Source organism: Naegleria fowleri (genome assembly GCF_008403515.1).
Source record: "Naegleria fowleri strain ATCC 30894 chromosome Unknown tig74, whole genome shotgun sequence".
NCBI classification, from domain to species: Eukaryota; Heterolobosea; class Eutetramitea; order Acrasida; family Naegleriidae; genus Naegleria; species Naegleria fowleri.
The window spans coordinates 389,941-416,782 of NW_025408006.1; the positions used below are offsets into that span (position 1 = coordinate 389,941).

A 26,842-nucleotide genomic window follows, 5' to 3' on the forward strand; every position below is an offset into this window, starting at 1 on the left:
AAAATTGCAGATTTTATTCTTGCAAAACCACTTGGAAACTTTGAGTATGTTCAGGGTATCCGGAAATCAGTTTCGTAACAACATTCACAATCTTGGAGGATGTTTCTTTTTGAGCGTTCAATTCTTGATTCACTTCAGGTGTCTTCTTGAAAGAACCTTTCAAAATGGCTTGACATTTTTCAATCAGCTTTTTCAGCCGTTCTCGGTCATATCCAATCTTTGTCTTTTGCGTTGAAAGAGTTTGTATTTCCTCCTGAAGCAGCGTCATTTCATCTTTAATGGCAGCAATTCTGTCTTTGGCCTCCTCAATAGCTCGACCACATTGTTCAGCAGCATTTTGATGGTGTTTGATAGCCTGAAAGGCCTCAGCTGCTTTCTTCTTTTTCTTTGCAAGCTCAGATTGATGGAAAGAAATTTCTCGTTGAATGTTTGCCTTGGTATTTGTTGTGTTTTTAGATTGAATGACTCTTCCTTTTGTTAAAATCAAATCTCTCTTTTCAATTGCTTTCTCCATTTCCATAATTTTTCTTTTTTGTTCTCGCTTAAGATCAGCCAGTCGTTGCTCCATGAGATGTATTTCTTTCTTCATTCTGGTGATCTCTTCTTGTCCAACAGTTGGATCCAAAGCATCTTGAATTTCTTTTTGAATTTCAATTTTCTTTTCCCAAAACAAAATTTGTCGTCTAATAATTTGTCAAGTGAACTCACATCCCAAAATAAACACTTACTCCACATCCACCATTTCATTCAGAATTGCTTGCTTTTGATTTTTAGTTTCTTCAATCTTACTCTCTAACTCATATGCTTCTCTTTCGCTTGCCTTGAGCCTATCCAAAATTTTGTTTTCAAGGTCGTAATTGACATCAGCCAAAGTATTCTGAATGAGATAGTTCGACGAAATCTTCTTATTTAACCTTTCCAATAATTTATGCATTGACTGCATCTCAGAAGTTAATTCCTTAATTTGATTTCTTTCTCGAATTGCTGCTCCATCAATTCTTCCCTTTCGTTGTGACAAAATTGTTTGCTTGCTCTTGATGGACTTAATTTCGTCAGACAACTCTTCAGATCTGTTCATGAGCTTTACAAGTTCACTCTGGTATCGTATCCAATCCTTTTTTAGCTGCTCACTTTCTTTTTCTTTTGCCTCAATAGCTTTTGTGATATTCTTGATTGTTGCTTCGAGTGGGCCCTGGTTTTCGTCTTGCTGAGTGCAGAGAATTTTCTCCATCAGTCTGTTCAACTTATCGAGATCATTCTGTTTCTTTTCAATTTCATCATTCTTTCTTCTAATCTCTATTTCATATTTCTCAATGAGACCATCTTTCTGTTTCAACTCTGACTCAAGCTCCTTCAAGACTTGCTCTAATTGTTTATTCTGCTCTTGAGTTTGCAGTTTGTCAATGGTTATTCTTGCCAATTCGTTCTCAATCTGTGAGATTTCTACTTCTTTTTCTAGGACCTCATTCTTCTTTTTTTCGATATCTTTGAGAGTATTTTGACAATCTTTCTTGATAGTTGTATTTTCACTGAAGAGGTTCAAAAGATTTTCTTCAAGAACCCTTATTTCGTTGCTCATACTTGCCATCTTTTTATCAACAACATCAATGTCCTTTCTTATTTTTTGGATGTTCAACTCTTCTTTGGCAATTTCTTCATCCGTTTTGTCAAGTGTATTTTTGAGTTGCATATATTGCGTTTGCTTGCTTTCCAAGCTTGAGTTATTATCCAAAATTTGTTTTTCGAGATACACTTGCTCATTTTCTTGTTTGATCAAAACTGATGTCAGCTGTTCGTGTCTCTCCTTCTGTTCGTTAATAGAATTTTTGTAACCTTCAATTTCATTCAAAATCTCTATCACTTGTTCCTTCTGTTTTCTTAGGCCTTCTTCCGTGGCTTTCAGAGCCTCATCTCTCCGTTGCATTCCGATAATGCTGCTCTTCCATTGCTGTACAAGTCTCTTCTTTTCAAATTCAAGAGCCTCCATTTCAGAGGTAGCTTCTGCAAGTGTCTCACTTGCGATTTTGTATTCCTCTTTTTGAGCCTTGTGCAGTTCTTCATATTCGTGATATTGATCTTTCAACTTTCTTATTCTATCGATCATTTGATCAATTCTTAAGTCTTGATGCTTTTTTTGTTTCTCTACATCCTCCATTTCTTTTTCAATTTTATGCGTCTTCCTTTTTTTAATAGCAATGTCACGCTTTGTTTTCTCATGAGCGTTTTGCAACATTTTTAAAGTTTGCTGCGACTTTTCCAGCTCCTCTTGGAATTTGTATACTTGTGGCATGTAAGGAGATGCAGTAGCCCAACAACTAATACTTACACTTTTTTCGTTTTTCTTCAACTTCTTGTCTTCTCAAAACAGCAATTTGCAACTGTTCTGTTCTCTTTCGTTCCATTTCTTCTCTTATTTGAGTAGTCATGATGAGAGTGTCATGTCCCTTATCTACTTGTTCTTGTAATTTTACCAGTTTTTGCTGAGTGTTGTACAGGTTGACTCCCAACAGCTCCCTTTCTTCGGTTATCTTTTTTGTCCGTTCATCCTATTATTTTCAATGATCAACAACTTCTTTCATCATCAATACTTACAATTTCCTTGTGTTGCAGGGTCAATTCATTAAGTTGTTTAGTATATTGCTCAGTGATTCTGGCTTGAATTACCGCTAAAAGTGGCTATTATTATGAGTTATCTCCGAATGATGTTGTAACATCACCAAACAATACTTACACTGTTCGGATCGAGGCCACCAAAATCGGCGAGTTGGTTGGGATCCATTTTTTTTAGCTTTAAAATGTATTTTAAAAGGCGGGATATGAGCGCGGCTTGTGTTCATCAAAATGAGTTCACTTTAATCAATACAATTTTTGTAGTAAATACAAAAACAGTAAAACTAGACCAATGTCCCGCCTTTAAAATTACACTGAAGCTAAAAAAATCCGATATTGAAAAAAGTGGTCGTGTCAATATCGGGTTCGATTGTTTAAAAGAACATCGGAATTTGTGCAATTTAAATTTTATGTGTTATCCTTCCTTCCATTGATAACCACATTTACAGCATTTGAAGAATTGAGTCATAGGCTCATCAGCTGACCTAGTTTGAAACATTTGAAAGTAAGCCTTGTTATGATCACACTTGCCACATTTCGTTTCTACAGTCTCAGACCAATTTGCATCATCACCAATGACATCGTCCACCTCCTTCTTTTCTAATTTCATGTCGAAATGCATTTCACTTTTTATATTGCAAACGTAGGGACACGTCTTACACACCCAACGATAGACCGAGTCGGTACTTGTTGAACGGCCTGATGCCTTCTCTATCAGCAAGGTGTTACCGCAATAGGGACAAAAAAACATTTTTTTTGAATGTTTGTTTATTGTGGTTGAGAGTGAGCAAACAAATTTGATCATGAATATTGTTCGGAAATAGAATTAATATTGTGATGATCATAGGATTCAATTTAAATACATCTTAATAATCCACCAAAACCTAAGATTGCTCCGAAAGCACCTCCTCCTTGCAAAACAGCTTTCACTCCAACAGTTTTCAAGAAATTTACTCGGTTACCTCTCATCGATGGCAGTAATGAATATCCGAGAATTGTCTGAAAAGGTAAAATTTGTGTTTAACTCACTCGAAATGATGATTGCTCCATACTTACAATTCCAGCCATTCCACCTCCAACTAAAAAACCGGAAAGAGCACCCATTCCGATAGAAGGAATACAATCATTAAAAGTCTTTTTCTTAGCCATTTTTTTTGACTGTTGTTGTTGACTCAATCAAAATACTGCTCTTGCACCTGACTTGACTTGGCAAAAAAAGCCTCAAACAAATAAGCTTAGAACCAATACTACTACTAGTAGTAGATTCATCATGATGGGAATGCATGATGCAAGTAAGTAAGATCGATAGGGCACCATACTTGTGTTGTTTATTCTTTAATGCTTGCAAGACTTGTGCATAGATCGGCTGCTGTTGGGCGTTGTTCATGATCAACCGAGAGTGTTTGAAGGACCAACTCGACCACTTTGTTTGGATACAAACCATTTCTTGAAATGTTTTGCTTGATTGTTTCGATTGCTGAGGAGCCTTTTGTGAGCAATAAGGCACACACATTTGTTTCCTGCAACAAGTGAGTTCGTCATTGGATGCAATGTCATTCAATTATAATTGAAATGAATCACACTTACCAAGTCTTTGGACATGATTTGATACATGACCACACTGATACCATTGAGAGATGTAACAAATCATCATCATGATCATGCTCAATAATATTATGACTTACCCTAAACTCCAGACATCTGTCTTGAAACCATACGCTTGGTTACACAAAATTTCACTGATGGAACGTTAGAGCTCAACAAGTTTTCAAACGAGTGGTGTGTGTGTGTACTTACGGACTCTGAACATATGTTCCATAAGAATATTGTCTTTAAAAATGCTGAAATCATACAAAACTTACCATAAACAACCAAGTTCCTGCCTTGGTTTGATTTTGTGTATTTTCGATCGTTTTGCTGAGACCAAAGTCTCCAAGAACCACATTGATTACTTTGCCATCCAAATTCTTAATGAAAATATTTTGTGGTTTCAAATCTCTAAAAAGTTTTGAAACGACGAACGATGATCGCCATGTCATGACACATCATGGATGTGCGCAACATACCTGTGAATTAATTTACGTTCATGTAAATATGCCAGAGCTTTTGACATTTGGTAAAATACTGAAATAACAATTTCTGGAGGGATTGGGTCCTTTTGTTTTCTAAAAGATCATGATGGGATTCGATCAATGTACAAAGTTACAATTACATTACTACAAAAACCTACCGTATGTACGAGTCCAAATCTCCATATGCATAATATTCCATACAAAAGCATAAACCCTTACTGGAGTCATCATGCTCATACTTAAATATTTCATAAGTTTTCAAAACATTTGGATTATCTAGTTGCAACATGGCTGCAGCTTCTCTATTTGCATTTTCAATTTCCAGTTCGTCCTCAAATGTCACAACCTTAATGGCTCTAGGGGCTGGCTCCGATCCTGGTATAATCATGCTGCATTTGTAAACTATGTTTAAGAATAATGATAAATGAATTCAATAAAACAAATGAATTCAACATGTAACAATTCAAGGTGTTCATTAATTCTACGCACCTACTCCAAATCCTCCTTTTCCAATTCTCTCCTCTATGCTGTACTTGTTGTTCAGTATTTGTTTTTTTGAATCCGTACTCGACATAGAATCACTAGATTTATCGTTAATATGATGATTAAGAATAAAGGATTTGATTTCTGGGTTTTTTGTCCACTTCTCTGGGGTACTTCCAAATCGATCTGTCAGAGACTTGTTTGCTCCATTATCCAGAAGACATTTCACAATTTCCAAAGATGATAAATGAGCAGCCTTATTGAATTAATTAATTTTAACATGTTCAATAATTAACCTACCAAATGCAGTGGAGTTTGTTTCAATTCATCTCTTGTTGTAATGTTCAATTCTGCCTTATTTTCAACCAACAATTTGACCATTTCCACTGAGTTTTTCTTGCATGCCAAATGCAATGCCGTCCAACCATTCTAAATGTAACAACATTAAAAGAGTGAAATAGTAATTGCGTTCAGAGCTAGCACACACTTACATTCTGATCCTGTGCATTCACATTAGCTCCGTGTTTTAAAAGAAGTTTTGCTGCTTCCACTTGATTCCAACAAGCAGCTTCATAGAGCGGAGTCTGAAAGGCGAAGTAGTAGTAATAGTTCACTCGTATTCATATACTCCTTTCGTTCAAGAATCAACTTACATACTTATCACCACATGAATAACACAATTCATCAATGATGAATGATAATGATTGAGATACTTACACCATTCTATTCCGATATAAAAACATTAAATTCCAAATCGGTAATTAGATGAAATTCCGATTTCGTGATGTCTACTACGTACTGGTCCGAACGAATTCACCAAAGTCGATCCCATAGGATCACTCAAAATCTGTTGAAGCACCTCTATGTTCCGATGTCATGATAGTCCATCTCTTATTTCGGTGAGAGAAATAATTACCTACCCAAGTCTCCTTCCTTTGCGGCTTTGCAAAGCCGTTTTTTGGTTTCGCGTTCCACCGAGTTATTGGCACCCATTCGATTCGGTGGTTCCGAGATTTTTTTGTGTTGTCTCGATCTCAGAAACAATCTCAACGCTCTCTTTAAAAGTTCAAATTGAACATCGATGTGGTGGAGGACACGCTTGAAATGATGATGAAGCTTGAAAATATTAAGGTCTCTTGAGGCTCAGAGTAATAACTCTTTGAAAAGTAGAAGAAAAAGAATAATACCGAGCTGTTTTGGGAAGTTGTCTTTTTTACTTTAGTAATGTTTAATTGGGGTAATTTGTGATTGAGTTAGCTTTTTAGATGAAATGTCATTTGGCATTGCACACACTTGAAAATTTCCACAATTATGACCATGAATTCATACAAGTCCTCCAGGCTCCAGCACCTGAGTCAAATTGGATGCAACAGAATCTTGGTATTCTACATCGCAAGAACCCTTTTAGTAAAAAGTCAGACCACAAAGGAAATAAAAGGATTCATTCTCCATAATCAAACAATTTTGTTAAAATGTTGTGATGGTCTTCCTTTTTTGTATAACATGAAAGAATACAACCTGTCCCTGTCGAGGTCTCATTGCACATTAAACACGAGCATCCTCACTCATCAAACACACCTGCAAGAGAAAAACCTTCGCGATGTATGAACACTTTGTGTGATGCTTGGTGATTGTCCTTAACGAGTTAAAGTTCGTCAAACACGAAGGGCACTCACTACTCTTCACCATCACCACCAGCAAACGTCCGCTTGACGAGAGTGAGCGAATGTTGTTCGCTTACATGCTTTTGAGCTTGTTTGATTCGAAGGATGTTTCAAGTCTTTCAGAAAAAAACAACTCAATTTCAGCGAGAGAAAACAAGAGTTAGCTCTCTCTGGACAACAATTTGTATTCTCGAGAGATACAGTGGCGAATTTCATCGAACTTCATACCTTTGTATCATCATCTAAACGCTTTTTCTAGAATAGCAGCCTCTTGAAGGAAACAACAACGTTCCAACGCACACACAAACTCCTATCCTTTCGTCGTCTTCTTTCAAACAACACATTCCCGCTAACTCTTCATCATCATGACAGTCACCATTGTACTTAAGGTCAAATACGTCAGCGAGGATGTTTCGTTTGATTGTGGTTCGCTCCCTATTGAATTTTTAGATCAACAAGCCTTTCAAAACAAGATGACTTCATCACCAAGTTCATCAGGTGGTGGAAGTAGTAATAATCAATCAACACCACAACGAAAGGCTGGTCCATGCAAGAGAAAACAACAAGTCAAATGGTCCGAAGAAGACGATCGTATTCTCAGAATGTATGCTGAAAAGGAATATTCATGGAAGGTAAGAATCAAAACTCTTTGAAATACAACATTTGCTCAATTTGAGTGTCAATTCAAATATGATGGAACACTTTTTGGAAATCAATCAATTAATTGCCTCACCACACGTTTGCGAATGCGAACAGGAAATTGCCACCCTCTTCCTTCATGATAAATTCACCCCTCAACAACTTCACCAACGTTGGAAGAGAGTACTCAATGATAACATCAATAGAGAACCATGGACTGAAGAAGAAGATCGAGCGATCATTGAGTACGTGAAGAAGAATGGTTGCTCTTGGTCCAAACTAAGAACCTTGTTGGGAACGAGAAGAACTGATACCATGGTCAGACAACGTTGGCTCAAGATTACCAACGGCCAAGGGGAAGTAGGAACACCTGCCAACAAGCAAAAGCATTCCTCTCCATCCTCTTCAAACTCTTCTTCCAATACGACACCTTGGGCAAATGGAACGATCAACCTTGTAAATAATGAACAAGTGGCCACTCTCGCCAATACTACTACTACTACTACCACCACCACCACCACTAGTACAACCACTACTTCGGTACCATTCATGACTGCCCTCTTGAACGGTACCTCAACCTCTACGACCGATATGGATGTCTTCCAATTCATCAAGACTCATCAATCGATGATTCCAACCGAAATGAACCAAACTCATCAACCTGTAACGGTGGTACCTCCTGTACTTCATAAACCTTCTCCTGCTGTACTCTCTGCTGATGCCCTTACTTGCGATGAAGAACTCACGTTTGATCATCGTCCAGCTCCTTCTGAACCACTTCGAAGAAGAGATTCTTTGAATTTGGATGATAAGGCATTCTCCTCAAGTTTGGGAACCATGCTCGAAAACAACATTGATTTGGTGGACTTCCACTCTTCTCTCCAAATCAATATGGAGAAGGAATGGTTGAACCAAATCTTCTCTGGAGACTTTTAAACAGAGAACATCTTGGGTTGCCTCCTTGTTCATTAGGGCTTCTGTTTTGATTCAGTCTTGTCGTCTATCATGATTATATACTCATAACATGGAAGATTTCAGTTTTGAGAGGATCTTCCAAGTTGAGGGATCGTCTCTCTCTTCACAACGTCGATCTCTCCAAATAAGTCCAATCTAAATAAACCTTTAGACATTTGTATAATTTCTACTTCTACCTTAATATTACAGGTGTACCCCATTCTAATGGCTACGGCCATATCACGATGAATGCACCTCATCCCGTCCGATTTGAGAAGTTAAGCATCGTCGAGCTGCATCAGTACTGAGGTTGGAGACAACTTGGGAACCTGCAGTGCTGTAGCCTTTTTTCATTTATTTTAGACAAAGAAAACAGACGCTTTAGAGCTCGTTCACTTTTCGTCTTTCTTGATATTGTAACACTTTTCGCGACTTGAAATGACCATGCAATGTGAATGTTGATTATGGACATGTCTCAAATTTAACTGGAATGGATTACAGCCGACTCGGCTGTTTAAAGATCCAACAAAGCCTTCTGCTTTTATCACTCACAGTTCATACAGTCAAAGACTGTAGCGGGAGTGTCGCCATATTCCTGGCAGGTATCCCGTCCAAAACAAATCAAGAGAATTAAAACTAATCATCCCTAGAAATGATTCAATAATTCTTGAAATACAGTATTTGAATTCGAAAAGTTTGTTGACAGAAACTGAAGTCTATTCCGAGTGAATCTGAATTTGTTCAGTCTACTTTGAAAACTCGTCCACTTGATCATCCTTTTCTTGCATCTGAATCAACATTGTCATTTCCTTTGATTCATTAAAATCTTGCAGTGCTGTAGCCTTTTTTTTGTTGAACTTCCTTCTTTTCTTTAATTAAAATCCTTCCCAATCGTTTTGGAATCATGTCCTATGGGCACCTTTTGAATGGGTTGGTTTGTCAGCTGTGATGGTCAGGAATCTTGTTTAAAGATCTGACTATCTCGATTTACGAACAAAAAACCCACACTTCACAGAAAGCAATTCAGACACATAAGCATGCGCATTCACAAATGAAAGAAAAGGAATGATCCAAATCAAACAGGAATTTGTTCCCGCCAAACGATGGTGTTCAAGTTACAGTTCAAAAAAAATGAAAGCATCCCGACTCTCGCAAGAAGACCGAAGGAAGAAATCAAACAACTCTTTATTTCAAGAGAAGGTGAGTTGCGAATGATGATCATCACCTAATCCTTCTCGTCATTATATTCCGATTGACAGTTCAAAGAAAAAATTAGCATTGTAAATAAGGATGGAACGACTACAAAAGTAACAACAGGAGAAATTGAGAAGATTAATACAACAAAACAAAACACAGCAAATTCATCAAACTCATCAAAATATTCTTCACGAGTTTCAAGTTCAAAAACGTCTCTAACTGAAAAATTAGAAAACATAACCTCTCCCTTTAAACCCTTGTACAAAATACCAAATTCACCCACAGTTCAACAACCAAAAATTGCAACAGGATCTGTTGAAGAGACACATGTTCTGGTTTTAAGTCACTCTCAGGATGATATGTCGAATCCTCCATCAACCGGCGAACTATCTGACTACAGAAAAGATCAAGATAATAATAATAGAACAGAAACCCCTTCGTCATATTATTCTTCAAGAGAGAGCACAGCATCTTCAAGTCGAAGAAGGAAAAAACCAATTATCACAGCCAAACAATTTCAATCAATGATTGGAGAGATGAAAAAACAAAATATTACATTAGATAGTAGCAATAACGAAATTACTCTCACAGGGTTGAAGAAAGTTCAACCATTACCAATTGAAAATTTGTGTACCTTTGAAAACAATAGTTGTGACATCTCTGATATTGGAAGTCCTATTTCTTCCCATCCTTCGTTGAGAAATAATTCATACTCAGCAATTCATGGAATATCTACAAAGAAAGACGACGACGATTTTGAAGAACAAAACCATCACCAATCTAACGGTTATGCAACAAAGCAAAAAAGAGAAATTACCTACAAACCCTATAGCTTAGAAGATTACAACAAAATCCAAAAACAGGGTTATATCAAACTTGGAGGCCTGGGAGCAGATTTACATAATGAAAAGCTTATTGAAAAAAAAGAAAAGATCAATAAGATCAAAGAATATGCAAAAGAGATTGCTCAAATTAACAACAGCAAAATTTCCAAACAAAAAGCAGAGGGAAAACCCCCATTTAAGTCAAAAACTCCCGAAGAACCCTCCTCCAGAGAAAAAGCAAAAGAATTCGCGTCGAAAATTCCAAAACCAAAGTCAAAGCGTCAATCGCAGAGAGCTGAGAAGGAAAATGACGAGCCTCAACCTCTTACAGAGCTCGAAATGCTCGAACTGCAACATGAAAAAGACAGAGAATGGCTTAAAAAAGAGTTTTCAATTCGATAAATGTGTATTAAAACCGGAGAAGCAAGCATAAATGAAGGTTGAAGAATTTGCTGGAGGTGGCCAATTCGAATCTATGAAATATGGTCAAGTCTCTATCAGTATAATGTGCTACAACCAAGCAAGTAAAAAAACGATCAGATTCAGATCCTCTTGATGATTGATTTAGTAATTTCAACATTACATTGGAACTGCAATAGTCTCTTCAAAAGTAGTGGCCGACAGGTGTCTCTAGGAATACCATACTTTCGATCACCACCTTTCTAGCATACGACTGCATTCCCATCGATGAAACATCATGTTGAAATTACAAAATCATTCAGCAAATGGTATCAATGGATCCAAATAGGTAAAAAGTTTCGTTTTGAATCTACTTGTTTGAGAGAGAGCTAAGTGGGTTGTAATATAAATAATCAGGAACCACCTCTTTTAAAAGCCCTTTTTCATTCAACACTCGACATGTTTCGATAGCTGCATATCGTTTTGCGTCCTTTTTAGAAGAAGCTATTCCTTCAACAGTAAAATTATGATGCTCTACATGGATTAAACATTTAAACGTCATTGAATGAGGTGGTCCTTCAGACTCTTCGATGTAAGATGGTTTTTGGAAATAAACTTTTGTAAAAAAGTATTCCAAAATTTGAACTCCTCTTGATAAATCAAAGTCTAGATATTGATCATTCGTATTTATACCAATGACTCTATAGAATTCTTCATCCTGTTGCTGATGAGTATGAAGAGAAGCTGGAGTTTGTAATTTCATGCTCTTTTCCCTTAGCTCCAAAGCAGCAGCATTTTTCATATTTTTTAAATGTTTTTTTCCACTAATATGATCTTTAAGCGCATCAAGACTATTGCAAAATGTTTCACATATAGCACAATAAAAACCTTCTTCGCTTCCTCCATCTCTTTTAATCAATTTACCTGAGTTAATCATTTCTGTTATGGATTCCAAACTTGTATCAGTATTGCTGCTTATACCATCATCACTACTCCTAACACCACTCTGTTGAGTACCAACATTGTTTTTAGTATTTTCTGTTTCCAATAATTTAGTTTTTAGCTCATATCTTTCACGATTTTTCTTGTGCTGCTTTCCGCCCAAGTGATTCATCAAGACGTCCGGTCCATTACATTCAACGTCACATATTTTGCACTTAAACCAATCTCCAGTTTCTCGTTTTTGGAGTTCTATAACATCTTTTAAATCACTTAGAGAAGGAAGTGGTGATGTTGAAGCTGAAGAGGGCGGTCTTTCGTTATTGACATTTTGGGGAGAGACCTGCTCTGAAAGTAAGTGATGATTTTTTAACTTTTTCAAATGTGTTTTTCCTTGCTTGTGCTCATTCAATTTTTGCTGACTGTTGCATTCAACATTACAAATAGGACAATACCATATGCTCCTCATTGGTTCTGAGATGCTCGCCTGAGGTTTAGAATATGATCCTAAATTCGCACTATTTGCAAAATTATCAGAAAGCTGTTCAATTTCTTGATTTTGGAAATGGTGAGCATGATGATGATATGACGGTATTGGTGGGTTGTTCTGCTTGTAATGTTGATGATACAATGGAACCGATGGATAGCTGGGTAAATAAGCACCAGGATAGGGTAATTGAACATTTTGAAAGACTGGTGGATGAAACTGCTGATAAAAAGGAGGATCATTTGAATACATTCTGTTATCATGTGGAAATGAGTGTTGGGAGGGAGGTGATGCTGAACTTGGTCTACCAAAACTACTAATATTTCCGGAGCCTCCACTCAAAACACTCTTGGTGCTTTCCGAATGATATGACTCAGCATGTGATGGGGAAGTTCTGGTTGTTGAAGAATGGATTGATGTCGAAGAGATCGGAGAAGAAGAGGTTCGATCGACACCTGCTTGATGATGGTGTTGTGAGTGCAGGATAGGAGAAGTGCTGGATTTTGTAGGGTTTCGGGGTTGAAAAGAAGAAGAGGCAAAATTAATGTTGGTAGAAGTATTCGGTGTTGATGTTGTTTTGGACGCCGATGAGGACAATGTATTTGATGATTGCTCCGAGGAATGAGTGGAGATGTGTTTCTTGTATTCAAAAATATCCGCAAACCCTTGATTACATTTTTTGCATAAGAACGGTGATACTGATGAAGAGGTGTTGTTTGTATTGCTGATTTCAGCATTCGGTGCTAATGTTGTTTTGGATGCCAATGAGGACAATGTATTTGATGATTGCTCCGAGGAATGACCGACGATGTGTTTCTTGTAGTCAAAAATATTCGTAAACGTTTGATTACATTTTTTGCATAAGAACACCATGATGAGTGATGGTGCTGATGAAGAGGTGTTTGTTGTTTGTGATACAGCTTGGGAACTCTCAGCCACGTTTTTGGATGATGAACAAAAACAGGTTGGGAATTCTGAGGTATTTTTTTGTTGATGATTGTTCAGTGTGGTTGAGGTTCATCATCTACGAGTTAGCACAGAGAGCAGAATTCACAAATCATAGAAGCAACAAGAGCAAGTAATAATAGATTTCTTCTCCAATTTGACCAAAGCATTCTATCGTGAAAGTTACACATGTAGGCGAACGGGAAATGCTCTTAGTTTTCATTGTAAACTATTATTTTGAGTTGACTAAAAAATTTTTGAAAATTTCGTTGAAAAAAAATACGCCACAACTTCATCACATTTTCTGATACATCAAAATGGGTAGAATGCACGGTGCCGGTCACGGCAAGTCTCAATCTGTTATTCCATACAGAAGATCACCACCAAGCTGGTTGAAGGTTACCCCTGATGAAGTCGAGGATAAGATTGTTAAACTCGCTAGAAAGGGTTACACTCCATCACAAATTGGTGCTATTTTGAGAGATAGCGATGGTATTGGTAGAGTCAAGTCTGTTACCGGAAAGAAGATTTTGAGAATGCTCAAGTCAAACGGTCTCGCTCCAGAAATCCCAGAGGATTTGTACCAATTGATTAAGAAGGCTGTTGGTATCAGAAAGCACTTGGAAAAGACCAGAAAGGACAAGAAGGCCAAGTACCAATTGATTCTCTGTGAATCCAAGATCCACCGTCTTTCTAGATACTACAAGAGCACAAAGGTTTTGGCTCCAAACTGGAAGTATGAATCCGCCACTGCTGATGCTTTGGTTGCTTAAATAATTTTACACATAAACATAAAAAACTTTATTCAATGCGATAGATGTTGAAGTTGTCATTCGGGTTGTAATTGCAAAGTCGATACAATGCTTTTCGGGTGGTGGCGACAAATTGTTGGTTCTTGAAAATGACAAACTCGGCTTGTTTGCCTTCTTCGTGATTCCATGAAATGTTTGCCTCGTGGGAGGGTTGCTGATGACCAAGCAAAGCCATTTGGTCCAAATGAACACTTGTGACTATGGTATGCTCCACTGAGGCTTTGAGGCCAATGGATCGATTTTCCAAAAATTCACTCCTGCAATTATGAGATGTCGTGTGAATCTCCAATAGTCCTAACATTAATGAATAGAGAGGATTATCCTCTCTCGAATCTCTGAAGCATTCAATGTCCATTCCAATAATTTCGCATGATGTTGGAAAGTGCAATATAAAATCAGCCATTCTCCACATGTTCGAGAAGCAGCGTGTCTCAACAGATGATGGCTGTATGAAATGGTCCTTATTAGAGTTAAGGCTAAACCTGGGAGAGGATATTGTATTCAATGTCGAGAAAACATATTCTCGGTCAATACTTTTCAATATTAAATTAAAAGTACTGGATTCACAGATTGGTTTGTATCCAACTCTTAGGTGTAACCATTCCTTTTCTTCAATGTCCATGTTCGTTTTGAATAACTTGAATCGTGTCATTTGTTCTTTTTTGGATTGTTGGTTAAACTTTCCTTCAAAATGCAAACATGATCCTCCAATCCATGCATCATCATAGTTCACATAGAATCTCAATGCATGGGGTTGTCCACGATCCAAATACTTGACATTTCTAAAAGTAGGCATTAATTCTTGATGAGACATGTTATTCCAGGAATGATCACTCACTTTCTCTCCATGAATAAAGTAGTATTGTCCAACTCCAGTGTTAAATCGTGTTTTTAAATGTTGTTGACGTTTGTTTTCCACACTCACAACATTCTTGTCATGTTTCATATCATCATTCTTTTGTAACAAATGGATGGTGGTATTGTTCACAACATTCTTGTCATGTTTCATATCATGATTGTTTTTTAAAAAGGAATGAATATTACAATCTTCCTTCTGAATGAGATCTTCACAACAACAATAGGAAGGAATACTTCTCTCTTCAATATAATTTCTAATAAATTTTGGAGATATTTCTTCAGAACAGTTGTAATTCACAAACTCCAAACATGTCAATGAGCATTGTGCAACACGAGGTCCATAATTTCCACTCCATCCTTCAACATCTTTTCCTCCATGTTCCCAATAAATATATCGAATATCTGTTGAGTATTCCATAAAACAATGATGAATACACTTCCACTTGTCATTGCAAATCATTTCACCAGAATGAAAGGAATCAATCACTTGATGATGTTCATCTCTTAATTCAACGATTAGATAGAATAAATCATCACATTTTGGAGGTGTTCCTTTGTACCAACATGAAGCTCTAATGACAAGAGGTTCACTTGAATCATTCTTTTCCTTATTTAGTGTAAAGTGAGAAGTCAAATCAATGAGTTGACTCATTCGACACCATTGATGAGATGCAATAAATGATTTTGAATCATTGAATTCACAACTCGATGATAAACTCCAGTGATATCCATCATACAAAGATGATGATTCATTATTGTAATCCTTATTAGGAAGGAGAATGGTCCATCCTTTAAAATTATTTTCCTGACCATTTCCATTCTGAAGTAATTCCTTGACATTTTTCACATCATTTCCATGAACATGATTGCTCCAAAATAAATCTTCTCTCTCTTCGTATTGTCTTCTCAACATGGATGGATCATTCATTTCTGATTTCAAATCTTCTGAAGAAATGGATCTTAAAGTTTCATAGACAAATCCAGGAGCAAATAGAGCCACCGATGTCCTTGCCTTAATAATTTCTGCAAGAGCCACTGTTGTGTTAAATTGTCCACCTCCGTATTGACCTCTTCCAAAGATATCAATTCCAGTGTAAATATCGAATGAATTTTTAGAGCGTTCTTCATGGAGAGGATTGAGATTGGTTGTGGTCATTGGATGTTCATTGACTGATGTTGTTGGACATTGTTCATTCATGACGACGATAGTGCTATCTGTATTGTTGTTGTTGTTGGAATTTTGGGAATGATGATTACACAAAGAAACACTCTTTGAAAGCATTTCTGGCTTCCAACAATAATTTAAGAATATTCCATCACAACTGTTAAAAAATTCAATATTCTTCTCATTGAGCTCATTTTGCCATTTCAATTCTCCATTGGTTGAGAGAACAGAGTCATACCAAATCACCAACGAGTCTTTTCCAATTCTTCGATGACATTCTCTTGTTAAATATTTCAATAGTTTGATCATTCTTTCACATGCATCTCTTCCCTTCTTGAGAGGTGATTCAATATTGAGAAACCATCCATCAAAACCATAGTAGAGAGCTAAATCCACTAATTTGTCTGCTAATTCATAAGAGAGAGTTGAATTTTCTTGATGATTGTTGCTCGTAATAGAATGACATGAATCATTATTGACATGATGTTTTGTATAGAGTAATTGTTCAATTTCAGAAATTCCTTCATCCCATTCTACAATAAAGTTTCCAAGAACTTGAACACCATTTCTATGAGCTGCCTCACACCAACCACAAGGTGGAATTGAAATTCGAAAATGACTAAAATAAATAAATATATCTACATATTGCCAATAATTAAAATTATAACTGAGAAATGACCTTCCTCCTTGAATGTATTTATCTTCTAAATATCCTCCTTTCATATCATGACAGAGAATAACTTTAGAATTTTCATGTGATTTTTTTCTTTTGTGTAATTTCACATGACAGACATTCATTGGATCACTTCCAATTTTGAAATGTTTCAATTGTTCCATAGAATAGATGGGTTGAGAGATTATTTTGTGAGGTTTGTTGCAATGGATGAAAGGAGGATAATCATAATTAAATTTCTCATGTTCTGAATGAGTTGAATTCTTTTGATTTGAACATTCAAAAAATAAATCCTTGATCAAACCTTTCACACCATCACATTTGTCCAATTTTGGAGGAATAATGATTGGACAAAATTCATTGGCGATCTCTTTAATGTTCAAGGGAGATGGATACTGACTTTGAAATTCAAATATCATTTCATTGTATTCCCATACAATGATTTTGATTTCTTCTTCTTTGATCATAAATTTCAAATGATACCAACAATAAGTTTCTAATTCGAATCCATTGACATGTATTTGGAAAGGCTCTAATAATTGATTTGAAAATAATTTCACAATCAATGAGAGATTTCTAAATTTGGATAAGGCAATTAAAATTGATTTTCCTTTTTGAAGAATATTTAATTGATCCGTAGCATTGTATTCTTGTTCGAGTAAAAAGATGGAAAATGAGCAAGAAATTGAAGTGAGTGTGTGAAGTGTCTCTGAATTTTGAAAGAGTGATGGTGGAAAGAGTGTTAGTGAATGATGATGATGATCCGATCTAGTAGTTGAATCATTATGAATCAAGCAACAACTTGCAGGCAATAAATTCATTTTTTTGTTTGCGATGATGTCGCAATTAAATGATGATCATGACGACTCTCATACATCTTTGATTCAATTTCTCAACACGATGTTTAGCAACACGATCGAGTGTGAATATTCACACTAATACCTCTTTTCAAATATATTCTTGTTCCTGCAAAATAAAATCGACTTGTTCTTGCAAGGATTGTGAGTTCGAGGAGTGGATTTAAAATCATCACCATCGTCATCATGTGAGGAATTGTCTTTTGCTGGACTATTTCTTTCAAACCAAACAATGAACTTCGAAGAGAACCAAAAGAACCATTCTGGCTGAATATTTATTTACAATTATAATGGATCATGAGTGACAAGAAGTAGTGTGGTCAAAGTCCTCTTTCATATTGGCAATCCTTGCCCTTCTCCTGAGATGCTAATAATAATTGATCAGCTTCCAAGGCCACTTTTGACCCAACTTTCAAAAAGTCGAAAATGAACTTGAAAAAAACGAGGCTTCACTCAAGAGTCTTGACAAGTCATTCATAATTTCTTCCTTAATAATTCGAAGTATTGAGACCTTGTGTTGAACGATTTCCAATACATAATAATAATATTAATACATAATTGTGGATCATTCTCCACTTGTGTGATCGATACTTGGAACACTGGGAAAACCCTTTCACGCCCACGATATTTCTTCACTAATTTTCCAAGATAGGTCTGAAACAACAGTTTCAATTCTGGACTAAAAGGAAATACACCCATTTCATCTTTGGCAAACATTGAATAAATAATACAAAATGTTTTGGATTGTGTCACTTGCAAGTTGGATGAAATTCCAAACTCAAAGCTCTCAATGTACTTTTTGGTTTTTTCAACGTCGAGAACAAGCAAGAAATGAAAAATCGGAGAGAACTGGTCGTTCTGAGATTAGTGTTTCTCTTTCAATGGAGGAAAACAAGAACCATATTTTCAAATGAACGGATGGGTCATACACCTCCCTTAAAGTTAGCATTACACCTGTCAACACTTTCCAGTACGAATTTTTTCCATATTTTGAAGCGTGAATGTATTGATTCGGATCAACTCCTTTCCATTCATCATCATCACCCCTATCAACAACAGGGTATTCCTTCAGAGAGGAATTTCCAGATTCAAAGGCAAGTCTCTTCTCAGAGAAGAAGCTACTCAGCAGTGAACTCAGCCAACCCTCAATCACCATTTATATTAAAGAGAGAGCGCGAGTGAGGAATCTCTTCAACATTGCCTATGAAAGCTGTGGTTGAAATTTGAAAAGGATCTCATGCTTTACCTTGTCGTATCACGATTGTACGACTCTTCATCAATTAATTGTGGCTTCAACTTTTTCCAACCTATTCCAAAGGAGGACTGGTATTTTGCTTTGCCTTCTTTGGAAGAATATTTAGAGAAATTAAGCTTTAAGCAAAACAGTACTCAAGAAAGATTAAAAAATGTCAAAGAATTGTTCAATGGTATTAATTAATATATAAAGATTTTTATTTATCGTTCGATCCTTCCAAAACACTACAACAAAACTATAAACTGTTTTGGTTTTTATTGAGGAAGAAGTGAACTCTACTTGACATGTTTGTTTGGAACACACACTTAATGAGAGCTTTCACTTGATCTTCTGTTTGAGGAGAAATACATTCCATTGGATCATTACGTTTGAGGCATTGGACATGCACAATTCATATTTTAATGACAACAAGAGTCACTGTTGGACATGTACAACTTTTTCCATATCCTTAGAGGAATTGACTACACACTGAAGAAAGAACGCGCCCAGCCAACTACAAAAAAATTATTTATTGATCAAACAAGTCGCGCATGAATGGACGTTCATAGTGCACCTACATCATCAGCCTTTAATACATCTGTTACAGCATCGACTGAAGTCAGTAAATTGAAGGATGCATTCCGATTATTTGAAAGTGAAGGAGTTGTGGAAGTGGAAGACTTTGGAGTGATTTTGAGACATCTCGGTCTCAATCCAACTCAAAAACAATTGGCAGCTTTAAAAACAGAAATGGCCGAACCTTTTGTCACTTTTGAAAAGTTTGAGGCAGTCATGAGCAAAATTATTCTCACCTCAACCTATGATGGTGTTGCTATGATAGTAGACTCGGAGGATCAGTTGCTGAAGGCATTTGAAACCTTGGATCCCGAAAAAAAGGGATACATCCCTACGGACAGAATGGTGAACTGGCTGAAAACACAGGGCGAGCCCATGAGCGACGAAGAGATTAATGAATTCTTGAGAGTTGCCCAAGCAAAAGACGGGCCAATCATTCGATATGAGGAATATATCAGCCTACTGTGTGGAAATAAGTAAAATGCAGTTGTACACAGTTCGTTCCGATATCATCACCAAGTCTCTTGGTATTATTTAATATTTTCAAATAGATTTATTGGGTTTCTCTCAAACGTCTGATTGTACTTCTGACAGTGGCAGCAGCAATTGTGTTCAAAGTCCAAGCACCACCAGCTTGAGTCTTGTTACACTTCTTACAATGCCAAATACCCACAGCGACTCTCTTGAATCCGTATTTACCACAGAATTGGCAGAAGTGCTTTTGCTTCTTGGAGATTTCGTACTTCTTTGCACGCTTTCTCAAGTTGGCACCATATCTAGTACCGAATTTACCAGTGATACCTGCTTTCTTTGTTCTCTTGGCCTGTTGTTGTCAACGAAGAATTTGATGAGCTGGTGCGAATGAAAAAATATGAAAGGATACGAACCATTGTTTTTGACGTATTTTTTTCAACAAAATTTTTTCAGAATAACTGGTCAACCTAGTCTTTGAGTTTACAACGAGCTGGCATTTTGTGTTTGTCTTCCAGCTGGCGAAGAAAATTGCTCGATCAATGTACAAGAGGAAAACATTTATTTCTTCTTAAAGAACGCTCCAATACTGGTTTGCTTTGGTCCAGAGTGAGGATTCGCAGATACAACACTCTTGTTCGATTTTGAAGTCGAAGTGGATTCCTTCTTTGTCTTCTTCTTCTTTGACTCTGTTTCATCTCGCATGACATTGTCATCCTCATCGCTTGAGAGCTCCTTCTTTATATTGCTAGCAGCCTGTTGTTTCTTTTCCATTTGCTTAATTTCTTCTTCTGAGAGAGGTACCTCAGTCCAAATTTCCTTACTCACGAGATAACCCTTTTCATTCTTGACTTGAACTGTTTTTTTGACTTTCTTTGTTAATTTCTTTTCAGAAGATGAGACTTCAGTGGTTGAAGGAGAGGAATTTGATGATTTTGGACTCTGTGAAGTGAACTTGTCCAAAGTGTTAGTTTGAGTTTTAGAAGGTGTGGTCTTTTTTGATTTCTTGGAGGTTGATTTCTTTGTTTTGTTGTTGAGAAGATCTTCCTCATCTTCAGAAATTTCATTTGAAGAGGATTTTCTTGTTGTAGGATGAGAATAATGATCATCCTCATCACTTTCTTCATCAAGAATGAGAGAAGAATTCTTTTTTGAATGAACAGTAGCATCTGTCATTTCTTCATCAGAGAGTTCCTCCTGAACATGTTTTGTGGTTATTTTCGGACTTGCAGTCTTTTTGTTGGCAGTGATGGACTTTTTAGTTGTTGATTTCTTTGAAGAACTTGACTCCACTTGTTCCTTTTCATCATTCATCAATTTTTCTTTCTTTGGTTGTAGACCTTTCATGACTGGTTCTGCAATTTCCAAATTTGTTGATTGATTCTTAATTTTACTTTTCATTTCAATACTTCCTCCTCCATATTCAATGACACCACATTCATGATATGGAAAATGAGTATTAGAATCTAATCGATATAAATCTGAAACTGTGGATGGTCTAGTTCTTGAAATGGAATAAATGTGAATGGAATTAATTGTTTCAAAAGTATTCTTCACTTGTTCTAATTGATTCATGTTCACAAGTGCAATTTGAAAAGGAAGAGAATGATCTTTGGGTTGTCCAGCTAATAAATAAGTGACATGAAGAGAAGAGTTGTTGGTTGCATGTTCAGAGTAGTATTCATAAAGCATTCTATTTTGGGAGAGTGTGTGTCATGAATAGTGTGTTCGAGGGAAAATCATTTCCGAAATTTTTGAATGATCATCGTGTGTATGAATTGGACAATTATTTCACACGGAGTGTCATGAGAAAATAATAATATTATAATTAATAATATCATGAGAATATAATAATATCATAAATAATAATATTTTTTCAAATTTTTCAAGCAATGTCGTTGTTGAATCACAACAACAACAACAACAACCATTTAAAATTGTGATCAAATTGTTACGCATCATAACAACACTTATCACTTACTGCTTGGCTTGATTCACATCAACAGAGCATTTCATACTCAGCCACTTGTAATCCACCACTCTCATGGTTCGGGTTCCTTCTTCCAACTCCTCATCCAAAATTTTGAAATATTTATCTTTGCTCATCACTGCTGTGATGCTTTTCGTCATTTTTTGTTGTTCGAGTGTTTGGTGTAACGTTTTTGGGTCGATTTTTGGCGGGAAGATTTTCTTTCAAAAAAAATGATAAAATATCCTTCAGAGATCCTTATGTTGAAGAAATTCGTAATTATTTAAAAGTGAAGGATCAGATCAAAATTATGCATGTTAATAGTCATACAGGTAAACAAGATATCTATAGCCGCATAAATGAATTAGCAGATAGGGCTGCTAAGAAAGGTGCTGATTGTAACAATATTCTTACTAATATTCCATCCAATAATTGGTATATTATTATCAACAATGTATTATACACTCAAAACACTGGACAAACAATGTACAAACTTCTATTTCAACGCCTCCACAAAAGAACATATACGCCAAAGAACCTTCCTCCCAAGAACAGAAAGTTCACCAACATTTACCCCTCAATAGGAATCGGTTTCAGAACCTTAAATCTAATATTTAAAATTAGAGTGAACGTGATGAAGACTTTGGAAAATTTAAACAAGATATCCAAGACGAACTTGCTATGTCCTTGCTGTAGTAGAGAGACAATGCAACACATTATTTTTGAATGTAAATACTATAGTGATATAAGAAAAGAAATGTTTAGGAATTTATATAATATCTCAATATATGCAAAGAATAACAAGAAATTCTCCAAACGACTATTGTACCTCATCAAGACTAAACAAGATATCCATAGCCTAACAGGTGCTAAAGTTGGATTGGGTAAGAAATGGGACAAAGTATTTACTAAGGAAGCTTATCGATCTATTACTAAAATGTGGATGAAACGAAATCATTTTTTCATGGAAGAATTGAAACTCACCTGGAATGAATTTGAACAACAATACGATTTTAATCCCAATTTCATTGATTTGAACAAGTTTAAACTATACATGAAATACCCACGACCATGAATAATAATTGAAATTTACAACAATATTTGAAATTTACACTAACCTTGATGACAAACAATAATTGAAATTTACAACAATAATTACACTAACTTTGATGACATGAACCACCTTTAACTGTACTAATTGCACACACAGCCATGAATAACGTTTGAATTTTCGAACAAATAAACGCATGGACAATGATAAAAAAAAATGATAAAATATCCTTCTCGTGAAGTTACGGCCGGAATAGGCTCTTCTTCGGAACAACATCCAACATCTCTTTCATTGGAAGAAGACCAACACTTTGATGCATCCTCTCAACCACTTCCTTGCAGAGAAAAAGAACTTGCTCAAATTAAAGGAAACATTTTGAACAGAATTGAATTATCATGTCCCTATTCCATGTATGTTTCGGGTGAGCCTGGATCTGGAAAGACGGTACGTAATTGTCATCACGATATTTCTTCCAAATTTTTATTCAACATTTTCAAACCACAGGCGAGTGTCAAACAAGTGGTTAATGAACTATGTAATGAAAAACGCAATGTCATCTCCATATTTATTAATGCAATGAAATTATCTCAACCCTCAAAAGCTCTTGAAATTATTTTTGATCGAGTTATTAAACAAAATAATCGAACTTTGAAATCTAAAACAAAAACTAGTGTTAAAACAAAAATTGAAAGTTATTTCAAAAACCCAAAAACATTTGAAAAACGACCCTATGTGATCGTAATTGTTGATGAAATGGACTTTTTTGTAATGAATACGACGAACAATACCAAGAATATTCATTTACTCTATGAATTGGTAGATATTACAAGAGACAAAAATAGCAAATTATGTATTATTGGAATTTCGAATACAGTTTCATTACTTGACAAGTTACACACCAAGATTAAGAGTAGATTTGATGACACTCTTACTTTCTTTCCATATGAAAATGAACAAATTAGGACCATTGTAGAAAGTAAAATTTTAAATAATTATGGAGATTATTTTGACAAGAGCGCTATTAAGATGATTGGATCGGTGATTGCTAGAAAAGCAGGAGATATTCGTAGAGCTATTGATATTATTAAGAGATGTATTGAGGTCTATCAATGCTCTCCTCAAGCGTTAGGTGAAAAGAAGAAGAAAATTGATTCCATTTTTGTCAAGAATATTGCATCGGATTATGCAAATAATTATCCTTTGGAATCACTAAGCATTTATCACAAATTATTTTTGCATTGTGTGCTACAAGAGTTCCAAATGAAAACAAAAGCACTCAAAGAAAATCCAAATTCAGCAATTACTGGATCCTTTGATGCCAATCCTGATAATATTCTATTTGAGAGAGTGGTGATGAGATTTCAAAATTTATTGGCCATGTCTGAGAATATCAAACCCTCCACCTCATCTTCGTCCTTCTCCTCCTCGACTCATCTTTTACATTTATCGATGGATCAATTGGAACATGTGATGGGAACATGGGTCGAGTTGGGTGTCATTTCCGTTGAATACGACAATCGAGAACGTTTACCATTAATTCATTTGCATGACGCTCAAGAAACACTTTGTGCATTGCAATCAGATCAAGAGATTAAGAGTTTTTGTTTGTGAAGTGTGTTACAATTCATTATTATTATTGAATCAAAATAAATTCTCAGTCCTTCAACCCTATATATCTCGTCCAAAAAGGGAAACACAAATTCTGCTGCAGTCTGACCTTGAATGTTCTGGCAATTTAGAATGAAACACATTTTGGCAAAACAAATATGACAATCTAGAGTTTATAAAACTAGTGAATGTAAAACAAAACGAATGCTCATTCCATCGTTCTTTGAGATTTTCTTGTAAATTTACATTTCATCCTTAATGAGCGGTTTGTCACTTAAATTACTACTTGTTGTTGAAGTGAATGACTCTGTGTCTGGAGTGATTGTCGTCGTTTGGGTAGTAGTGGTCATAGTAGTGAGTGAAAGTTCTCCATCTTTAGATTGTTTCCATAGAGCAGTATTTAACATTTCCTTTTCGAAATTCACTTTGAAAGGAATATCCACACATAAATATTCATACTTTTCTGTTCTGGATGGATCACTCTCAAGTACTCTATGTTTATAAATCTTAACACTCGCTTCATAGGTTCCTTTTTCAGTGACATAGAGTGGTCTTTCAATTTGAGCATGATAAGTTTTGTTTAAATTCAGAATTGGACAATTCGATTCTTCCAAAGAACATCCATATTCCAAATCACTCTTCTTTATGTCAACATGATCAATTGAATCATTATGAATAAAAGATCCACAACACACATCATATGGTCCCTTATATTTGATGGTTTGACCTGTCTCTTCATGCCACAATTCCAATTGATAAAACAACACATTGGTATCCGATACGTGCATGTTGAATTTCATATTCATATCCACACGTACACCTGGAACATTGTATCGAGTGGGAATGATGGTTAAATGGGCAGTCACGAGAGAAATGCCATCATCTTCTTCATCATCGGCCGTACTGTAACAATGATGCCATTGAATGAATTTCGAGTAAGGTTGTGTATAGGAAGAAGATTTGCCTTTTCGTTGTTGTTGTTGATGAGGATGATGAGGATGATGAGGATGATGGTATTGTTGATGCATACGTTCGTGGTGTTCTTCTTTCGTTCTCAAAATGACCTTCGGAATGGTTCTTTTCTGTGGTGCCGACATCGTGGTAGTGGTAGTAGAATGGTTGGATGGTTCGATCGATGGTTCGGAAAGGCTGTTGTTGTTGTTCTCTTCCCACGTTGCGTGGATGGTAGTGATGCCCAACATCATCATGAGAAGAAGAAGAATGGTCATCATCACCACGTCAAGCTTGATGTTCTTCTTCTTTATAGAGGTACAAAATCCAAGAGATATATACGAATGATGAGAATGTGGTGGTGGTGGCTGTTGATGATGATTCATACTGATGATCTTGATGATGAAGAATTTTTTGATCTCTCTTCGGAAGCAACAAGGTTCAACGAAATCGCGATTTCAATGATTCGCAATTCAATTATTATTGGCAGTACTTCTCCTTTCAAACACTGTTCAAACTTCAATGACATTGTGTTTCCCTACGTGTACACTGTTGAAATAATAGCAGCAGAAGCGGAAGAATTTGATGATGGAATTGCAACAAACTTTTTTCTCAACAACAACAACAACGCGTAAGGCAATTCAAAAACCATGCATTTCAATTAATTAATTTATTTGATTCAACAATCATGACAACAACATGTATGAATCTAGGTGAGTACTCACGTGTAGAGATAGGTATGTCAATACATGTGTATAGAGAGGTATCATGACGTACTTGTTGTTGTCAAATTTCTTCATCAATGAATTAAGACATTGACAAAAACGACAACAATCACCACCAATGTGCACATCAACCACATGGCATGGAATTGAGGAGTTGTTGTTGTTGTTCTCAAACTCACTCCATCATTGGTGGAATCTCCATTACACAAATCTGTATTACAACAATAGGTATCAATGTAGATGGTTGGTGATGATTTCATGGCATCACATGTGGATTGAGTAACACCAGTGTAGACTTTCTTGATGGTTCCTTGAGCAATTTCAGAGGGAGTACAAGAAGTGTCATTTTGTTGACATTTGAATCCATATCTGACACAAACAATTCCAGTGTCAGTGAATGTGTATTGAATCACACCACTACCAGCTGGAGAATTGATATAACAGCGACGATCAGCAGAGACCATGACTGATCCAAAACAAGCGAGAACAATCAACACTCCAAGCAAAAGTGTGATTACTGTTTGAAGAGAGTGTTGTTGTTGTGGTGGAAAAGATTGATGACGTGTGGAGTGAAAAAACTTCATGGTCAAAAGAGCTAGCTCTAAAGTGAGAAAGGTTTTTTTTGATATGAAATGGTGGTCTGATGCCGACACATCGTTTGTGGCGTTTCTAGGCATCA

At 36.1% G+C, this 26,842-nt stretch overlaps 16 protein-coding genes across 16 annotated transcripts; 6 read left to right on the top strand and 10 right to left on the bottom strand.

The window, feature by feature from the left end:
* Positions 1-13: 13 nt before the first annotated feature.
* Positions 14-2,779, bottom strand: FDP41_010008 (uncharacterized protein; the record flags this gene model as incomplete). The annotated part of the gene is made up of 5 exons (XM_044700260.1): positions 14-683; positions 729-2,280; positions 2,327-2,546; positions 2,593-2,676; positions 2,732-2,779. 5 exons carry the CDS (start codon positions 2,777-2,779, stop codon positions 14-16), a joined length of 2,574 nt encoding a protein of 857 aa, XP_044556501.1.
* Positions 2,780-3,025: 246 nt separating this feature from the next.
* FDP41_010009 (uncharacterized protein) lies at positions 3,026-3,361 on the bottom strand (the record flags this gene model as incomplete). The annotated part of the gene is made up of 1 exon (XM_044700261.1): positions 3,026-3,361. The coding sequence occupies one exon, from the start codon at positions 3,359-3,361 to the stop codon at positions 3,026-3,028; it is 336 nt and encodes a 111-aa protein (XP_044556502.1).
* A 104-nt stretch (positions 3,362-3,465) lies between these two features.
* On the bottom strand, positions 3,466-3,759 carry FDP41_010010 (uncharacterized protein; the record flags this gene model as incomplete). Its single annotated transcript, XM_044700263.1, has 2 exons — positions 3,466-3,609; positions 3,667-3,759. The coding sequence occupies 2 exons, from the start codon at positions 3,757-3,759 to the stop codon at positions 3,466-3,468; spliced, it is 237 nt and encodes a 78-aa protein (XP_044556503.1).
* A 179-nt stretch (positions 3,760-3,938) lies between these two features.
* Positions 3,939-6,158, bottom strand: FDP41_010011 (uncharacterized protein; the record flags this gene model as incomplete). Its single annotated transcript, XM_044700264.1, has 11 exons — positions 3,939-4,130; positions 4,198-4,231; positions 4,296-4,315; positions 4,473-4,608; positions 4,677-4,775; positions 4,841-5,084; positions 5,172-5,421; positions 5,466-5,594; positions 5,657-5,749; positions 5,965-6,026; positions 6,086-6,158. The coding sequence occupies 11 exons, from the start codon at positions 6,156-6,158 to the stop codon at positions 3,939-3,941; spliced, it is 1,332 nt and encodes a 443-aa protein (XP_044556504.1).
* A 1,036-nt stretch (positions 6,159-7,194) lies between these two features.
* FDP41_010012 (uncharacterized protein) lies at positions 7,195-8,404 on the top strand (the record flags this gene model as incomplete). The annotated part of the gene is made up of 2 exons (XM_044700265.1): positions 7,195-7,461; positions 7,586-8,404. The coding sequence occupies 2 exons, from the start codon at positions 7,195-7,197 to the stop codon at positions 8,402-8,404; spliced, it is 1,086 nt and encodes a 361-aa protein (XP_044556505.1).
* Positions 8,405-9,553: 1,149 nt separating this feature from the next.
* Positions 9,554-10,845, top strand: FDP41_010013 (uncharacterized protein; the record flags this gene model as incomplete). Its single annotated transcript, XM_044700266.1, has 2 exons — positions 9,554-9,622; positions 9,682-10,845. 2 exons carry the CDS (start codon positions 9,554-9,556, stop codon positions 10,843-10,845), a joined length of 1,233 nt encoding a protein of 410 aa, XP_044556506.1.
* Positions 10,846-11,212: 367 nt separating this feature from the next.
* On the bottom strand, positions 11,213-13,141 carry FDP41_010014 (uncharacterized protein; the record flags this gene model as incomplete). The annotated part of the gene is made up of 1 exon (XM_044700267.1): positions 11,213-13,141. One exon carries the CDS (start codon positions 13,139-13,141, stop codon positions 11,213-11,215), a length of 1,929 nt encoding a protein of 642 aa, XP_044556507.1.
* Positions 13,142-13,530: 389 nt separating this feature from the next.
* On the top strand, positions 13,531-13,986 carry FDP41_010015 (uncharacterized protein; the record flags this gene model as incomplete). The annotated part of the gene is made up of 1 exon (XM_044700268.1): positions 13,531-13,986. The coding sequence occupies one exon, from the start codon at positions 13,531-13,533 to the stop codon at positions 13,984-13,986; it is 456 nt and encodes a 151-aa protein (XP_044556508.1).
* Positions 13,987-14,014: 28 nt separating this feature from the next.
* On the bottom strand, positions 14,015-17,542 carry FDP41_010016 (uncharacterized protein; the record flags this gene model as incomplete). Its single annotated transcript, XM_044700269.1, has 1 exon — positions 14,015-17,542. One exon carries the CDS (start codon positions 17,540-17,542, stop codon positions 14,015-14,017), a length of 3,528 nt encoding a protein of 1,175 aa, XP_044556509.1.
* A 1,825-nt stretch (positions 17,543-19,367) lies between these two features.
* FDP41_010017 (uncharacterized protein) lies at positions 19,368-19,868 on the top strand (the record flags this gene model as incomplete). Its single annotated transcript, XM_044700270.1, has 1 exon — positions 19,368-19,868. One exon carries the CDS (start codon positions 19,368-19,370, stop codon positions 19,866-19,868), a length of 501 nt encoding a protein of 166 aa, XP_044556510.1.
* A 73-nt stretch (positions 19,869-19,941) lies between these two features.
* FDP41_010018 (uncharacterized protein) lies at positions 19,942-20,278 on the bottom strand (the record flags this gene model as incomplete). Its single annotated transcript, XM_044700271.1, has 2 exons — positions 19,942-20,211; positions 20,276-20,278. The coding sequence occupies 2 exons, from the start codon at positions 20,276-20,278 to the stop codon at positions 19,942-19,944; spliced, it is 273 nt and encodes a 90-aa protein (XP_044556511.1).
* Positions 20,279-20,420: 142 nt separating this feature from the next.
* On the bottom strand, positions 20,421-21,989 carry FDP41_010019 (uncharacterized protein; the record flags this gene model as incomplete). The annotated part of the gene is made up of 2 exons (XM_044700272.1): positions 20,421-21,552; positions 21,841-21,989. The coding sequence occupies 2 exons, from the start codon at positions 21,987-21,989 to the stop codon at positions 20,421-20,423; spliced, it is 1,281 nt and encodes a 426-aa protein (XP_044556512.1).
* A 149-nt stretch (positions 21,990-22,138) lies between these two features.
* On the top strand, positions 22,139-22,903 carry FDP41_010020 (uncharacterized protein; the record flags this gene model as incomplete). Its single annotated transcript, XM_044700274.1, has 1 exon — positions 22,139-22,903. The coding sequence occupies one exon, from the start codon at positions 22,139-22,141 to the stop codon at positions 22,901-22,903; it is 765 nt and encodes a 254-aa protein (XP_044556513.1).
* Positions 22,904-23,095: 192 nt separating this feature from the next.
* Positions 23,096-24,490, top strand: FDP41_010021 (uncharacterized protein; the record flags this gene model as incomplete). The annotated part of the gene is made up of 2 exons (XM_044700275.1): positions 23,096-23,323; positions 23,384-24,490. 2 exons carry the CDS (start codon positions 23,096-23,098, stop codon positions 24,488-24,490), a joined length of 1,335 nt encoding a protein of 444 aa, XP_044556514.1.
* A 239-nt stretch (positions 24,491-24,729) lies between these two features.
* On the bottom strand, positions 24,730-25,824 carry FDP41_010022 (uncharacterized protein; the record flags this gene model as incomplete). Its single annotated transcript, XM_044700276.1, has 1 exon — positions 24,730-25,824. The coding sequence occupies one exon, from the start codon at positions 25,822-25,824 to the stop codon at positions 24,730-24,732; it is 1,095 nt and encodes a 364-aa protein (XP_044556515.1).
* A 413-nt stretch (positions 25,825-26,237) lies between these two features.
* FDP41_010023 (uncharacterized protein) lies at positions 26,238-26,627 on the bottom strand (the record flags this gene model as incomplete). The annotated part of the gene is made up of 1 exon (XM_044700277.1): positions 26,238-26,627. One exon carries the CDS (start codon positions 26,625-26,627, stop codon positions 26,238-26,240), a length of 390 nt encoding a protein of 129 aa, XP_044556516.1.
* Between the last annotated feature and the right edge of the window lie 215 nt (positions 26,628-26,842).